The sequence below is a fragment of the Agelaius tricolor genome, unplaced genomic scaffold (assembly GCF_023055355.1).
Source record: "Agelaius tricolor isolate 1412-34295 unplaced genomic scaffold, bAgeTri1.0.p SCAF_15, whole genome shotgun sequence".
Lineage (NCBI taxonomy): Eukaryota > Metazoa > Chordata > Aves > Passeriformes > Icteridae > Agelaius > Agelaius tricolor.
The window spans coordinates 12,924,191-12,941,951 of NW_027269275.1; the positions used below are offsets into that span (position 1 = coordinate 12,924,191).

At 41.7% G+C, this 17,761-nt stretch overlaps 1 protein-coding gene across 1 annotated transcript in view; it reads left to right on the forward strand.

Annotated features, from left to right (window-relative positions):
* SMPD3 (sphingomyelin phosphodiesterase 3) overlaps window positions 1-17,761 on the forward strand; it is a 104,059-nt gene that overhangs the window by 70,980 nt on the left and 15,318 nt on the right. Inside the window, exons 3-4 of the mRNA XM_071440434.1 lie at window positions 10,713-10,788; window positions 17,094-17,249. Of these exons, the coding sequence (XP_071296535.1) occupies window positions 10,713-10,788; window positions 17,094-17,249 (232 nt within the window). The remainder of the gene's footprint in view (window positions 1-10,712; window positions 10,789-17,093; window positions 17,250-17,761) is intronic.

The following is a 17,761-nucleotide window of genomic DNA, read 5'->3' on the forward strand; positions in this document are numbered from 1 at the left end:
TTTGGTTGTGATAATACTTCAATATTTCAGGTACATTGACATAAGCAAAAGCCAATCCCTATCTGAATACAGGTTTCCAAATCTGGGTCTAAACTCTCTATGTTGCACTCTTATGTGTTTATAAACAAAAACCATTTATTTTTTCATCACAAATTGCTGCGGGCAAAAAATAAACATAGATCTTGGGCAGTATAAATACTTCTGGGGTCACAAAGACTACCCTTGAACATATGCAAATATTGGGGATTAAGAGATTAAAACCAATCTGTTTGTAACTGCCCATTGCTGAGTCATTGATTTGCCACCCTGCTAGGCAGGCTGCAATGTCTCCATTTCTCTTGCAGAAAATTAAGCCTCTTTTCAAGATTCCACTGGGAAGATGAACTTAATTATGGAACCAAGTTGTTAAATAATGTTACGGTTGAGCAGGGAATAGAGGCCAATTATTACAGAGTTCCAAAGATGACTCCATTCGTTTGAACATAACAGAGTTCTGCCCAGACATAAGACTGCTTTTCCTCCTGTCTGTGTCATTCTGATATACTTTTTTTCATACCTAAAATATTTTTCATTCTAAGTGTATTTTAACATGAATTTACTTTCTCTCTTAATCATACATTAAATGACCAATTGCGCATATTTCATTTCTTTGATGCCAGCAACAACATAGAGTAGGAATAATTACTTAATTTTGTCTTTGAAATAAAGTAGGTTTAGAGGCTGTCTTTCTTGATGTGGTGCTTAGTCAGCAACTGGGTGGGTGTGGACTCCAGAGACAAAAACTACATGCAGTAAGTGAAAGCCTGGCTGGGTTTTGAAGTCAGCAGGAACCAGTGCAGTAAGTTCAGAAGCCTGGAGCTGTTCCACAGAAGCTGGCAGAGGGTACCAGAGCTCTGGGTGCAGGTGCTGTTCTGGCCAGCACTCTGCCATCCCGAGGGACAGCTCATCTCCCTGCTTCCAGGTGGGACTTTTTCTGGCCCTTACAGAATTCTGAATGTCCCTAATACCAGCCAGTCCTACACAGAGTTTCTCTGGTTTTAAAGAAAGTAAGAGAGCCTTGCAGAACAGGGGTGTCCTAACTGTTTCCCCCTCCACAGGGGCATGGAGCAGAGCCTCTGTCCTGTGCAAACCCTGGGCTTTTAAGTTCCTGACTCCTGTGGAATGCAGTGTTCCCATTTCTAAAGTAGAAAAGGCATCAATTGAGTTTTGTTTTGGAAAGATACTTGCAAAAACTGTTCTCCTTGCACAGCTTCCATCTCTGAGTAAAAGAGCAGTTGCTCTCTGTGTTGGTTAAAAGCCAAGAGTTGTGCAAAGCAATTGAGGGGAGAAGGCTCATATGTTTGAAAATATGGATAAAGCCAGTTAATGCTTCCACTCATGGGAAAGATGAAGCCTTTATTCCAATTATTCTGAACCTTAAGAAACACCCAACATCTAAATTCAGAAGACCGTTCAGAGAAAGAATCTGATTGTTTTTTAGTAAGTAGGATTGTCTCCTTACTACAAATAGAACTGTTAGGGAGATAAAGGTCTCAGAACTAAATATTTAAAGAAAGTTGAAGCAATTTGAAAATGACAAAACTGCTTTGGGGGAGTCTGATACAAAACAGATCCCTACTGGCCTGGCACAAGTGTTTTGCACATTTTTTTTATTTTAGAATGGGTTCTGTTTCCCATGAATAAGAAATTAATTTCCATTGCCCTTGTCTTCCCTGCCCTGTCTTCACTATCTAGATTGTAAAGTTCAGGTAGAGATTTGGAAGGATTTGAGAGATTTGCTTAGTCATACAAAATTATTTCACCTGAGAGACTTACAGAGCTCAAGGATTATTATTAGTAGCTCTAATAACAATCAGCTCTTACCCACTGCTTTTCATTCCTATGTCTCAGAGTGCATAATGAAGAAAGGTCAATATGTGCTTAATAGAAGGAGAAACTAAAGTACAGGAAGGTAAAGTGATTTGATTGTGGCTTAGCACCTAGGGTGTCACAACCAAGAAGCCAAGTTGGAAGTAAATTACAGAGGCTTTTAGCACAGTTTCATGCTACCCAACAGCTATCTGTGTAAAGGAAGTCTGCCTCTGCTCTCCTCCTAAGGATGTCTGCCACAAAAGGTGCTGCTGCTGGCATTTTCCTGACAGAGACCAGACTGGTTTTTCCATCTTTAGAGGCTGCTGCTTTCCAGGGCAGGATGAAGACACGAGGATGGCTTAGTTGTGAGGAGCCATTGTGTGAAGTCCATTTTCTGCAATGGACTAATTTGCATTTGGCACTTGGAGCTCCTCAAGCTCTACCAGTGCTTTTGTGTTCTGATCTGAGGGTCTCATTGGCATGTAAGAAAAACACAAAAACCCAGCATATATGAAGGGGGGAAATGTCACAGCTAAATGACAGTTTCATGTCTGAAGTGTTAAACCATTGTTCCTAGTTGCCATAAAGACTCAGAGGAGAAGTTAGCAAATACATAAATCAGCCAATCCATTTTCATACTTTGACAGTCTGGGCCCTTGGGAGACTCTGCTGAGACTCTCTGTTCCAGCCTGGCATTTCACATTCATTTAAAATGCTGAAGAGCCCTGGAGTCACTTTGTAGTTTTATAACTTCCATTGTCTCTGCTGCTGCTCAGCTGCAGACAGAGGTGGGCAGGGGGCCTGGCACAGCCCCTGTGCTGGTGACTGGCACTGAAAAGCTGGCTTGGACAGTTCTGTCTGGAGCATGGTGCAGATTTCAGCAGCCTCAGCTCCTCTGCAGCTGCAGCTTTGGCTCACACATAATGTTAATGCACTGTAGTTTTGATGGATTTAAAGGGAGTTATAAAATGCACATCCTTTTCAGAAACTGGATGTTGATTTTACAAATCAGCATTGTCAAATCAAGTTTAAAAGGTGTCAATGAGTACTGAGCAGAAATTGTGCATTGCATCACCTGTCTGTAATTTACTAGATGGTTTCAAAATGTCAACATCCCTCTTTAGACAGAGGATTTAGTGTGCAGCCTTGGTTACCCTGTGCCAGGGATGCTGTGTGAGTTTTGGACAGTAGTGCAACAAAACTGGAAAGCATCCTTAACTTGACCTGGTGAGTTTGTCCATATTTTTCCAGTGTAGCAATCTAATAAAAACTCACTTTTGGTGGCAAATTTCACCTCTCTTATCCCTAAATTGTAATACTTGTAACAATAATGTAAATCTCAGCTAGATTGTAGATGCACAGTCAGAGTAGGGAGGTGAGTGAAAGAGGCATCATTCCCAAAATGGCTGTTGACTGAGAGAGAGGGTTTGGAGGCTTCTTGCTGCCAGTGGGACTGGGAGATACAGATGGTGTGTAGAAGGCTGTGCTTCCTACTGTTCCTAGTAGGAAACTATTCTGGGGTTTGGCATCTGCCAAAAGAGTCAATTTTAGCAAAAAAAAAAAAAAGAATTCTAAGTTAAAACAGAGTATGTGAGCATAATGCAAAACTGCTTTCTGATGTGGGAAGTTTGAACAGTTAATAGTATTCTTCAAAATCAAAAGGAAAAAGAACATCTTGTGGATTTTGCTAGATTTCTGGAAGAAGTTCTGTTTAATTAATATTAATTCCTAAGGTTATTAACAGATTTACTTTTCAAATTCTGTGAAAATGAAGGCTGTTCTCAGGGAGTACAGTAATTGTGCAGAGAACATGTCATTATTCATTGCTTAAAGGAAACCTAGCAACCTTTGCTCTGTGTGCAAAGCTCAACTTGTTTTCCAAAGAGCTGATATGGTGGTAACAGATGGTGGAAGGAGCAGCAGCTCTGATTGCAAAACTGTTTTGAAGCACAGTTTTACTGTTTTCTCCTCTCAAGGAGCCTGCTTTGTGTGAGAAAATGAGGGTTCCCTGAATTTACCCCTGTGATTCTCCTCTTTGATATTTCTGATGCAGATGCATTTCACTCGGGTAATTTAAGCTGCCTTTGCCTGTGAGCTGTGCCTGGAGTGCAGGGGCAGCTGCTGCAGTTCCACACTGGGTTGAGGGGAAGATTTTGGACCTCAGGATTGCACAGGAAAGGGGAATGGCTCCTTTCTGCCCCCAGTAAAGAACACCTAGAGCTTCCAGTGGTTAGATTTCCTTGTCCTTCATCAGTTGGCCAGCACCTACAGTTATCCCAAGATGTATAAAAGAAATGTCTGGTGCTGCTCATGAATTTGTTTAGATGACTCTAAAGCTGTGCCATTTAAGGCAGGAGGGTAACCTAAACATTTTCCACATGCTGAGTTTCTGCTGTAAAATGTTAATGCAGGAATTGGATGGAGTCCAATAAACTGAGACTTTCTTAAAAAAAGAACAAAAAAAAAAGACTCTACCAGGCACTGTACCATGTTCCTTCACTTTGATATAATTAATGTTATTAATCATGGTCCTTTTCCCCTTCATTAATGGGGATAAATAAAAACTGTTGTGCAGAATGAAATAAAGATTTGAGAAAATGTGAGTTGTGGGCTTTCTTCTCTTCAGAAGAGGAAGAGCCCTTCATTAGTGGCACCAATTTACAACCACTTTCCCTCATATACATGTTTAATGAAGCTTTGCCAAATAACAAATTCTCTGAGTTCATGGAACAGTAATTGTTGCACATGGCAGGTGGGAAAAAATAGGATTCTGAAATAATCAAGTAAAAATGTAGCTAGAAAGAATTGCAGAGCACCACACAATTTTGAGCCGACTTCTATAACATTTTAAACTTCTTTAATATACTTAAAAAACCATGTTTATTATAATAAAATAGGGAATTAACTAATGTGTCTTCTTTAGAAGCTGCTACATATTTCTGAAGGCAAAAGGCAGAGCTGTTGAAGGATGGAAAATAAGATAGATCTTTTTGCACCATGTCTCAGCTAACCAAAAATACACCTTTCTTGGGAGTTATGACTAATCTAAGTCATCTCTGTGGGACAAGAATGTTTGAAGTGGGAATGGGAGTAGCTGCAAGTTTTCTTTGGCATCTTCTCTTAGCAGTAACAGGAATGAGGACTGGGACAGTTTGGCTGTCCCAGTTAGGTTCTTAATGCTGCCTCTCCTGCTTGTATTGGAAATTTGCTAAAATGGGAAAAAAGTCCAGGAGAGGTTGATACAATTTGGAAGATTACAGAAATATTGTACTGGAAAGAAAACAAATTGTGTTTTCCATTTCTTTCTTTTCCCTTCCTCACTGCTAACTCATTACAATTGCATTGGGTTGCATAATGACATCCCCAGTGCAGGGGAACAGGAGGCACAGAGCACATCCCAGGGCACCAGCCCTGCAGTGGGTGTGGAAATGCCACTCCTTGTGCATTGCACCTGCCTTATCCACAGCAACTCTCTTGGGTCTCAGGCTCTTTTTAAGGGAGCTTCCCTGGAACTTAAACAATACTGGCTACATATGGTAAGATGAATATTTCTGTGGGAGTAAATCACTGTCACATCAACTGTAAATTCTGTTTCTGTGCCCTGCACTTACTCTCTCTTTGAGGTGTTTTATTTCCAACACAAAGAGTTACTCAAGGCCCCTGCTCAGATGATGTTCTTTACAAATGCCATGTTCATACTTCTGTTTTAGGGAGAGAAGTTTTGTTTTTCCTCCCCAGAGCATGCAGAGTTTCTTTCAGCCTGGTTAGTTTTTCTTCATAGCATGACCATCATTAGTGTGGTTCCTGCCACGACTGTGAATTCATTTCCTGGAGAGTTCTGTACTTTGGTGACTTCTCCTCCTCAGAAGAGCAATGCAGGGAGCAGCACTATGGTTACATTTACTTCAGTGGCAAAACTGACACCTCCATGGTCACCTGAGTGGATGAAATGGAAGCTTTTGCTCCTTTACAGCCCAAGATGAGATTAAACTGTACTGGTTGAGGCTGGAGCTAGACTGTGGAGATCCCAATTCACCTGAAGAAGTCCCAGTGTTACAGGCAGGTTATTGACCTTTCCCAGCTCTGGCTTTATTGGCCACATGGAGATTCTGGGGTAACAGACTTTGTGAAGAACTTTTGCCATGAGTATGCCAAAATTTTAGCTCTCATCCAGTTTGCATACCAGGATTTGCTTCCCCTGAAGGGAGAGGCAATCATGTGTGCTTGGACTTTTATGTTAATAATTCCTTTGTTTTGGAGGGTAAACGTTTAAGAAACTATTTTATTTTGCATATTTTTGAATGGCTCCCTCCTGGTAATGTGAAGCTTCTAGAAAATGTCACTAAAGATTAAGTTCTCCTCATAACAAATGTTTTGGGTTTGTGTATATATTATTGGTCAGTATTTGAGACTCTAGATTGGTTCTTTAATCAAGTGAGATTTCTCATGCACAATTCAAATTTTTAATCATTAAAGAGCATTTCCTTCAGAGCACCTGATGATTTGCTGACACAGCCATGTCCTGTCTGAAGCTGTTTTTCAAGGTGGTAGAGAAATGCCCCAGTACTGAAGTAGCATTCTCATGGGTTTTGTTTAAGTATCTGTTGATGCTTTTCTTGACATCTATCATCCAGATGTGATAGAATTGTTTTGCACTGCTGGAACAGATGTGTGTAAATATAAACTCTTAAGAGACAAGGTATTTGTCAAGTTTGCAGCTCTGTATACTTACTGTGCCAGAATATGGGAAACATGAGATGTGCAAGATTTTCCAGTTAGCCCAGGAAATTCCCATGATAGCAAGCACTGTGATTAAATTTCAAGTTATTTTCCCTTGCTGTAGCTCTAAAATTTCAGTTCTTGCTACTCATTAGTTTTTTCCTGTGAACAAGAATCTTTCTGCCACAACCTTGCTGCCTTGATTTCTTCCATGAGCCATTTATTACCTCACACCAGTCTCAGTGGAGGACAGACCATTCCTCAGTCATGCAGGACAAGCTTTTGCAAAACAATTCTAGGAATATTCCCAGTCTTGCACAGCACAGTCCCAGTGTGATGTCTCCAACAGATTGTACTAATGTGCTGTGGCACTGAGATGAAATCTTTTAATAAAATCTACTTGATGTCAAGTACTTTGGTGTGCTTGACACAGTCAGTACTTGGAAAACAAAAATTCAGAGAGGTCACTTTTGCACTTTCTTATTTTGTTTGCAGGTAGGAGGACAAATGTAAATATGCAGCAGCAGAAAATGGCATTTTGGGTTCCAAACACACCCTAGCAGGATTTCCCCCTTAAGGGAAAAAGTCTCTTTCCCATCTGTAATGAGATTTTTATGGCCCCCTCCCAAGAGCAAACAAAATTTAAGGGTCAGAGTGGTGTAACAGGGATCTGAATCCACTCTTAGCTTCTCAATGTTTGACTAATTTGATTATTGCAAATCTAGTGAAAATTGGAATAAATTTTGCATATTTCAGCATAATTGTGAAAAAGGCTAATTTTTAATGTGAAAATTATATAACTGGACACTTTATTAAACCACAAATAGGTTCAGTCAGTTTTAATTTTACCTCTAGAGTTTAACAGGTTATCACATACCTTTTCCCTCCTGTGATCATTTAAAAATAAATATTTTAAAACATTGGGACCTTATATTTAGATATTTTCTTCCTCTGCATTTCCATACACAAAGAGGAATGGTTCATGGCACAATCAAGACTGTATGGTGATTTTTAGAAAGCAGTGCCTGAAGTAGGTCCCTGCAGAAGGATGGTTCAATAAATGTGTTATTGACACACAGCTACCAATGCAGAGCAGCTGAGGTGAGCTGAAGTCAGGCTTACGGTGGCAGAGCCACTCTGGCTTATTTGTTTACACCTATTTCCTTTGTAAATGTGACTGCAGATGTTTCTTCTGTGTTAAGCAGCTAAAATTACATGTGTGAAGTGCTGACTTGGTGTGGTGGAAGCAGAGCCCTCCTGCCAAGGTCCACGTTGGAGGCTCAGCCTTGTCCTCCTGCCACGTCTGCAGCATCCAGCACAGCCTGGAAAATGCAACATCTGAAATAGCTCCTTGGCCACACAAAAAAATGCTTTCATGTAGAATTACAGGGCTTGTAGTATTTCAGAGGTCAAGTAGGTTTCCTGTCTGCACAACCCACAGTCCTTGTCCATCTGTGAAATACCAAATTAGACTGAATAAACAGAGTTTTCTTACTATTTTACTTCAGACTGTATTTAATACAGTAATGCCTCTACTGTAGCTGGGAACTGACTAGGAGGATGCAAAGGTATTTGTTTACTCTCCTAGTAGTTGTCACAAATATTTGCCTCCATTATGATTATACAGCAAATATACTCAGTTTAGTGGTTGCCATCAGTACTGCCTGTTAAAAGAAACTACAAGCCCCTAAAAGTCAAAAAAGCTGGAGGAAATGTGAAATCTGGGAGACAAGCTGCTTTGCACTTCCATGCTGGCATTTTCCAAGGAAATTCCAATTATGCTAATGTCTTCAGCTCTTGCTTTGGAGCTTTATTTTTTAATCAGAGAGTGTTTATGAAAGCCCCTCTCCTTTCCTCTCCCCCTGGGATTGTGAGTTCCAGCAGAGCCCTGGGGCACCATCCCTGTGGGCATTTGCTGTGCTCAGCCCCTCCACAGAGCACAGCCAGGCTTCATCCTGGGCCATTTCTCACAATCCTTTGAGAGCAAAAGATCCCAAGTCCATCTCAGCACAGATGAGCACACAGGCTCACTGAACAATACACATTTATTCCTGATTAATGGAAATCAGTATGATCCTATGCACAAGCTGGGTGAGGAGTACAGGGCCTTGTCAGGCACTCCATTAAGGCTGCACAGGAAATTCTAAAGCCAATTTGAGCTGACTCTTTTTCTCAATTGGGCTATAATTTATGTCTGGATGTGCAGCTTTTACAATTAAATCTTTTCTGCTTTTTGAGTAGAAACACTGGAATGATTCCATCTGCTTTGGTCAATAAGGGGATTATAAGGAGCACATTCCTGCTCTAAGGCAGAACACTTTATGTGCAGTGTTCTCCTTCCAGAGTGGGGACACTGGGAGGTGTGGGACATCCACACTGTCCTCTGCTGCAGGAAACACTGCACATTTGCAAACAAGTGGAGTTTATAGTTTATAGTTTAGGGGCTTTTAATAGCATTGAAGAGAAACCCTGAGTTTGAATCACTAAGTTTGGAAGAGATGGTTCATTCACATGCCTGTCCTAGACAGCAGAGGAAATAAACTGTTTTCCACATTTCTACTGGAATGGTTTATGTTGCATTAAAAAGTTGGAGAGAAAGCTCCTCATGGTTCAGCAGTGCCCCTGAGACGTGCAGGCAGGAGGGAGAGGTGTGAGCAGCCCCTGCAGCACTCCCTGCCAGCCCTCCAGCACTGCTGCCACCCTCTGAGCCTGCTCAGGAGCATCTCCAGCTCTGGGGCTGGAAGCTCCAGGGATTGCCTGTGCTTGCTTGGCTCCCTCTGCCTCCCTGGAGCAGGTTAGCTGAGTGGGAACAGCTCTAAGAACACCATCAATATCCATTTGTAAAACTGTCTGAAAAGGGACTGAACAGACTGAGGACAGAATAATGCCAGTTGTTTATTACCTACTCCCCTGGCTGGCACAAACCCTCAAAGTTAACAAGGCATTGTTAAGTACAAATGACTTCTAAATTCACTTACTGCAAAGCTGCCTTTTCAGTTATAAAATATATCAGCTGGTTCTTGAATAGCTGGAAAACAAGAAAACCAACCAAGCTGAGAAAATGTTGGCCATATGAAATGGAGCTCTGCTTGTTATTTAGAGGTGTCAGATAAAATTTGAGCCTAGCCTCATGAAGTAGAGTCATCTGTGGTGGTGTTTTCTGAGCCCTGGGTACAACTTTCCTCTGTGGGCATTTTCTTTAATTCATGCAGTGTTGCCACATAAACTGTCAACAAGAAAACCACAGACTCAAACTAGTTTCTTGCCACAATACAAAACTTATCCATTTTTCATTTGGAATTTTGATTTGCAGCCAAGTCCTGAACTGCCAAAATTACCAATAGAGTTGAAAACCTAAACCAGAGCTTGATTAAAAAAAAAAAAAATCAGAAATTTATTCTAAACCAGAAATTTATTATAATTTGCTTGTGTGTCTACCTGCAAGTACATTTTTAAAGGATTGTAGCTTAAGATATAGATGAGGAATTATATTACATTCCAGCTTCCCTGGAAGCTCTTCCTCTTCTGTGTGTAAGAACATGATTCCAGGCAGTGTTTTTTGTCTGCTTGACAGGCATGGGGGCTGCTGCTGTGAGCTGAAGGATGCAAACACTGCTGAGGCACACCAAGGCCCCCAACACCTTTGCAGAAGAATGTAAAAAATCCATTAAAATCCAAAACTTACTGTGGAATGGAGAAAACATGATCAAACCCAATATCTATTTAATATTTCATCCCTTTTCCTGGCATTTTCCCTTTTTCATTCTAGTCATACACAGGCAGCAAGAACCAGGCTGCTGGTAATACTGGGTTTTGAGGCACTGGAGTGGTGGGCCTGAATTGTACATGGGAATGAGACCTGGGCCAGGGAGCCTGTGGGACTGCAAAAACAGGAGAAAGGAACATTTTTTATGTGTGCAGATCAAAATCAAAACCCTGAACATGGTGATGAGCAAAGGGTCAGAGTGCTGGCCACAAGCCCCAGTAAGATCAGGAAGCCTCAGTGTGTGTCTCTGGGAGCTTTTTCTGGTTTCAAAATGGAGTTGGCTGGAAAGAATGGTAAAAAAGGCTGCACAGATGGGCTTGGAGGTAGAGTTGTATGAGCTCTTCCACTAATCACCTTTTTGTTTCTTCCCTTCCAGGTGCAAGTGGGAAGTACACCTCAGGACCAAAGAATTGTGGGATACATTTCCTGCACTCACTTGCAAGCTATTGCAGGTACTGTCCTATGATTCTTCTTTGTTTGTCACTATTCCAGGCCTGGGGTGGTAATTTTGTGCACAAGAGCAATAGTGCAAAGAAGGGTAGACAAGCATCCCCAGCCCTTCACATCTTCAGTCTTAGAGTAATTATTATGGGGCACAGACAAAAACTATCCCTTGGGAGCTTCTCCTTGCTCTCTCTTAACCCAATACTGGTATTTTAGAAATATCTTACTATCATTGTTACTCAACAGCATTTAACAACCCATACTGTATCAGCATATAAACAAAAATTTATTTGTACTTAACTGGGGGATAATCAGAAGTTAAATGGGACAGTAAATCTAGCTGCTGATTTCTGGTGGAAAAAGCCACAATTCTCTGGCTTTTGACCTGCAAACTTCATCCATAAATGACCAGCAAGTTAATACACTCACTGCAAAATTCTCTTAGTTGTATGTTTTAAAGCAGTTCTGAACTTAGAGTAGGTGTAGTTCTAAGAACCAAATCTACAGACCTTTACTTTGAGTATGATCAGCATTTTATTTAGCCAGAGGGTTGGATAGCCTTCCTTCATTAAACATGGCTGTGCTTCTGGTGCTGCTGGGAGCAGGAGAGCCCTGGCAGAGTGGTGCTGCCAGCCCATGTGCTGGGACCCAGCGTGGCTGCAAACCCGTGTGTGAGCATCTGGGGCTGCTCTGCTGCTCCAGCCTCAGCCACACACGGACCTGCCAGCAAAACTGACACTCCCTCCAGTCCATTACAGACACTGCATGGTTCTGAAAAAGATTAATGAATTTTTCAGCTCCTTTTTAACAATGTAACATCCTTCTCTGCTTTTCTATTTTTAACTTACGGTAATGTACTGTGAGATTACTGAGATTTATTGCTGTTCCAGTTTAGTATAGTTTTTTGGGTTTTGTTTCTCGTTTTCAGTCCTGTTCCTTTCCTAATCCTGTATTCTCAGTTAGTCCTTGATAACCACATTGTGAAATGCCTAAGATATTAAAGAGGAAGAGGGGGGAGGGAAGAAGAAAGGGGAAGTAATGTTCTATTTTCAAAGTCAGCCTAAAGTTTGTTCAAGGGTAAAACACAACCTTTTATTTTCCTGCTTTGTATTTTTAGGCTTATCTTTTTCAAACTACATTCAACTAGAGCAGACAATGATTTAAGAGTCTGTCCCTAGCTATTTTGTATTTGTTTATGTAATGAAATGGAAAACTAAAGTTCGTAAGTTCGGCAGAGCTGTGCTTTCTGATTTGCATCATTTGATTCATAACATTCATGCATTGAACAAATTATCCAAAACCCCAGTTTAACGATGTAAAGATGTGTATCTATAAAAACAAGCAGTGTTTAAAAGGTCAGCCATTTAAATCATCTTGTCACACATGGCTGAGTGCAACCTGGTTTCCCTTCTAGGATACGTAAACTTACACTTGACAGTTCTGATACTTACACAAGTATAAAGTGAAATGATCCAACTGCTTATGATCAGGGACCAGCTGCTAATGCTTTTCTCAAGGTATGTGCTGGCTCAACTCTGTTCTGAGCAATTACTATTTGTTCAGACCTGACCCTCAACTTTTTCAACAAACATTAGAATTAGATGTAGCTTTTCCTCACAGGTCTCTGCCTGGTACTGGTTGCTGCCATGAAGAAGCTCTTTATTTCCACTGTGGAAATTGCTGCATTTCAGTGACAAATGAAGGGATCCTTTAATGAGATTTGATGTAATTATTTTGCAGGGCTGTTAATTTTACATGGTTCTTTTATGTCTGTTGATTAGTCAGTGATTAATGTTCTGGCCAGGTTTTGCTGCCTTGAATCCACCCACGTCCCGAGTGCCATTGAGTCACAGCTCAGACACCCCACCAAGCCATCAGTCCAGAGTTAGCCTCAAGCTACTCCAGCCCCAGCTGAAGGGATGAGGCCTGCTGGATGCTGTCTCCTCACCTGCTCCCATCCCTGTTCTGCATTGAGTGTGAATGCAGCCATTGGCAGCCCAGCTGCTCAACCCACACTTCTCCAGCCCCAGTTTCAGGCTCCCAAGCCTGCACAGAGCTGAAGCAGAGCTGAGAAAGCTCTCTGAGTGTTTGAACTGTGGTGGTGCAATCAGGAGTAGCTCCAGTGCTGAGCATCCTCAGGCAGTGATTCCAGTGGTGCTCCTGAAGGAGCAGAGCCGTGTCCCCAGCAGGGCAGCCTGGCCTTGCCCTCCTCTCAGCTGTGCCACCCCAGTGCTGCACTTGGCTGGGGACCTGACCCAGCTGAGAAGGAGCCCAGCAGAATAAAAGGGGACCCTGTTCCTTTGGGTTTTAGGTGGTTTGTTCTTACTTTGATTTATTTTATTTCCTCAGTCTACCCTGGATTAAGTGCTGCAAGTGCAGGGGCCTGTGACACAGCCTGTCTCACAGCTGAACCGAAGCCTTTGGTTTGTGACTTGGAAACAATTTTTCCTTGTGATTAGGCTTCACATCCTACACTCTGCAAGTTTTTTTTTTTTGCTCTTCTTCCCCAGGTTCCCTGCCAATATATCCCATACTGCACTTCCTCCAGTAGATTTTTTAATTTCCCGTGACTAGGCCTGTCTGTGCTTTGTCCTACAAGCACAGTGCTCCTTGCAATGTCTGTCAGACTAGGATAGAACAGTCAGTGCATAATTCTTGCCTGAGTTCTGACTGAAGCCAGGGTTTCACTCAAGTGTTTTCAAAGTGAATGGAAAGGGCAAGTATGATTATTCTACAATGAACAAAGGTGAAGTATTTATTTATGCTGGCTGAAGTTTCCCATATTACCCTTTCATCCTTCTACAGAATTTGAAGCTGAAAGGAGCTTTCAGAGAATTCAGAAATGCTGACTGCAGGAACCCGTCAGGACACAATTATGTGCATTTTTCCAGGCCAGTTACTGAAGAAAAGAGTGCAGAGCAATTAGCACAAATCTGTATTCTTTGGCTAATCCCTGGTGGCAGTCAGATCACTGATTCTATCTGAATGTTTAAGAAGTTGAACCTTTGCTGGGAGTTACTACCTAGTTCTCTTCTATCAGTATTTAGTGAACTGTTTCCCTGAGTGTGCTGGATCCAACTTAGGCTTCTCTTCTACCTGGATGTCTGATGAGTTCACTTATCTTCATCTCCAAAGTTATTGATCATTGGGAGCTGCTCAGACTGGGGTCTGGGTAGTAACTCCTGTATGTAGATGTGTGCAGTGCCTGCTGAGAGCTGCAGTCAGCTGGATAATAATAATCTCAGAAAACAATTACATTCAAGTCATTCATTAGAGGGATTCATTAGGGAGATCCCATCTTGTGTCCTGGAAATGGAGCTGCCTGTGTGCCCCTGCTCCCACCAGTGCCCTGAACATAGCAATTACTGCTGTGACCTCTATGGGGATAGCCAGGGATGCTGGGCTGTCACAAGTGCACACTTGGCTAAAGACAGATGGAAGTCATGTTCCCAGAGCTCCAAGGTTCACCTGTCAAGCCCTGAGGTTAAAAGCTGTGCAGGGCTGTTACCAAGGCTCTGCATCCTCAGAGAGAGCTGTATGGCACTATGCAGTTAATGCTTTCCTAGTAACAGCAATGTATCTTATCAGACACAACACCATTTTGCCTGTGTGTCTCTTGTTATTCTCAAGATTTTTCTGTTGGAGAATTTTACCTTTCTCTGTTTCAGTTAAGTGGGTTTGCTGTATTTTTCATGCTGATCTGGGACAGGTTACTGCCTGAGTTTTATGCCCATGTGGTAATGGGCCTGTTATTTTATTTCTCATTTGGTGAAGCCATGCCAGATGGATAATTCACAGAAAATGAGTGAAACATCCTTGACCATTCAGGAATATAAAAGCACTTCTTAGAAAATAAAGCCATTTATGTAATTGTGACTTTGTGGGGAATGAGATTTTACTGCATTCTTATCAACAAGCACCATGCCTAAAAGTTCCTTATGAGGAAACAATGACAGGTCAGAAAAAGTACAGCCTAAGGAGAGGAGACAGGAGAGGAAGATTCAGATGCTGCAAAAGGAGGACAGTCCATGAATTTGAATGAGCTTCACCAGGAAAGAGAAAGCTGGGACAGCTTCAGGAGGAGAAAGCTCTTGTCCAAGTGTGAATACCTGATGGGAGGGTGCAAGGAAGGTGGAGGCAGCCTCTCCTCACTGGGGTCCAGTGATGGGACAAGAGGCACTGGGCACAAACTGAAATCCCATTTACACACAGGAAAATGGTGTTGATTGCAAGGATGACAAAGTTACAGATCAGGCTACCCAGAGGTTATGGAGTCTCCAACTACAGAGATTTTCAAGACCTGACTGGACATGGTCCTGAACAACCTGCTGTAGGTGATCCCTGCTTGGGCAGAAGGGTTGGGCTGGATGATCTGCACAGGTCCCTTTCCCATTCACAGCTCCCACATTCCATGGGTCTGTGATTTCTGCCCTATCTTTAGCTCAGCAGGAAGGATCTGTTAGTCACGCACACCTTTTGTGGTGAGTGTCACCTGCTCCAGGCTCCATTTGTTCCATGTGACCTATTTCCTGTGCTTTTGTTTGGCTCCATCTCCACTGTGGGGCTTTCTTGTGCTGTCATTGCAGGGGCTTTCCCAAGTTGTGTGAGTAGGGTACAATGGGAACCTGAGGGACAAGCAATTTGAAACTGTAGGTTAGGGAATAGATCTGGGAACACATCAGCTTTTATATTACAGCCCAGCTGGTAAAGATTTGTTAGGAGTAACACAAACAGAAGAAAAAAAATCAGGGTTTTTGCTGTTGGAATTACCAGTCTGAAGAGGTGAGTCAGTGTCAGAACCTACTTAAAACCCTCTTTCCTTGGTCATGTTTTTTTCAATATATCTTTTAATTATTTAGCATCATATCAAATAATCCTTGGTTGAACATTTCTGATTCTGTTTGTATTTAACTATTGATTTAACTCCTTCCTGCTCACCCCTGCCCTGAGATGATGTTGAAGCTCCAACCTTTCACAGGGCAGCAGTGGTAGGAAGGTGGAGCCCTATGGCTGGAGCCTGTGTGTGCTAATGCAGTGACAGTGCCAATGTTGCAGGGCTCACTTTTTAAGAGTCTCTAAAGAGTCCTGGTGACAGCTGCAGTTGAGATGAGTGATTAATAAACTGTGAGGATGCAGAATTAAATATTCACCATCTCCACAGTGGCCTCTGAAAGAAGCTCTGGACATACATAACTAAACAGGTTTTACAACGTAGTAAATTATGTCAAAGTAAAATTCTACTCAGACTAAATAATTTTGGGCTTGCTGCTTTTCCTTCTGATTCTGACATTTGAAAACAAATCTTTTATTTTGAAGAAAAGAAATGTTGTTCTGACTTCATATATCTTTAAAAGTCTGAAACAAGCAAAATTATAGCTGTTAACTCTAGGGACAGTGAAAACAAAATAAAAGGAAAGACAATATGGTAAATAATTGTTTCTAGAATGCATCTTTCTACTCCTTTGACCACATCAAAATGATTTGCTGTAATTATTGTAAGAGAGAGACAGTAATCATTTTTTGTTAGACTCCATGTCACCTGATGTGCTTGAAGTTAAGTGTGGTTAGTTGCTGTAATTCAAGAGCTGTTTTGTGTGTCAGATGGTTCCATTTGGCAACCAATCAAGCTCAACCCTTCCATGCAGAACAGGGCACATCCTGGTATAACTCCCCAGAACTGGTGAAAAGAATCCTGTTCTCTATTTCTGGATTTCTGCCTACCTGAACCTGTTTCCAACACATACCTTTGAAAATATGAAAAAACACTTCCAGTTTAGGCATCCTCTTCTTGACCATAAATAGGTTGACCTTTCCTCAGATGGACTGAGTATTCCGTATAAGGAAGCTGAATGTACCATTGATGTATATTTACAATTTACACTTGAAAGCTGAACTTTTCCTTTTTAAAAATTAGAAAGCAAAGCAAGATCAAGTGATTTACCCCAGAACAGACTGTCTAGTTCTGTCTGAAGTAGGATTTTAACTCTGCATTCCTGATTATAAACACAGTGCATCAGATTTTCCTATGAAAAGAAACATCATTGTTTTGGGAGTTGTCTGCAGCACAGGGAACTTGTCCTCTCATTTCTTCAGAAGTGCCTGGCTCCAGAAGGAGACACTTCAAATCACCAAAAAGTGAGTCCTGATGGAGCTCCCAACAGGCTCAGCACTGTGAGTGCCCTTCTGGCCACACCATTTCTTATCTTGCAGCCTTTTTCTCAGGATGTCTGCCAATAGCTCAGCAGCTCATATCTGGCTGAGTAACATTCTAACAGGAGGTCTTACTCCTTGATTTGTTCTTTGTTTGCTGCAGGAGACACAACTGTTCGATGTGAGCAACTGGATATGCTTCAAGATTGGCTGTCTGAATTCAGAAAATCTACCTCCTCCTCCAGTACAGCCAATCCAGAGGAGCTGGTGGCTTTTGATGTACTCTGTGGAGATCTCAACTTTGATAACTGCTCCTCTGGTAAGACAAGGTTTGCCTTTTCCTGGTGTCTACTAGTCCTGGAGAGGAATAGGAATGTTCTTGGTCCCTGTGGGTTATAGCAGTATATGACTGTATGCTGAATTATGACTGCCTTCTGCTAGGAAAAACTTAATTGCTGCAGACATTTCTAAAATAGGTATGAGCTTTGAGTGTGAGCTACTCCCTTGGCTCAGGCCATGAGGTCTGTGGAATTATTAAGCATGATGGTTTTTAAGGCACAAAGAGCAATAATTTGTGACTTGTGGTAGCAATAATGAGGACAGATCCAGTGGTTTAGTTTTGAATTAGGTAGACATTTACTGTTCAAGAGTTTTAGTTACTGGGAGACACATGTATGGGATTTTTGTGGAGAAAAAGTAGTAAATTCATGCAGTTAAAAATAATTTGGTAGTACATATATGCAAACATAGGAGACTAATGCTGCAGAGAGAATTCAACTTTGCTGAATCAGTCTTGGAAAAAAATTAACTGATGCTATGTCCTTTTGAGTT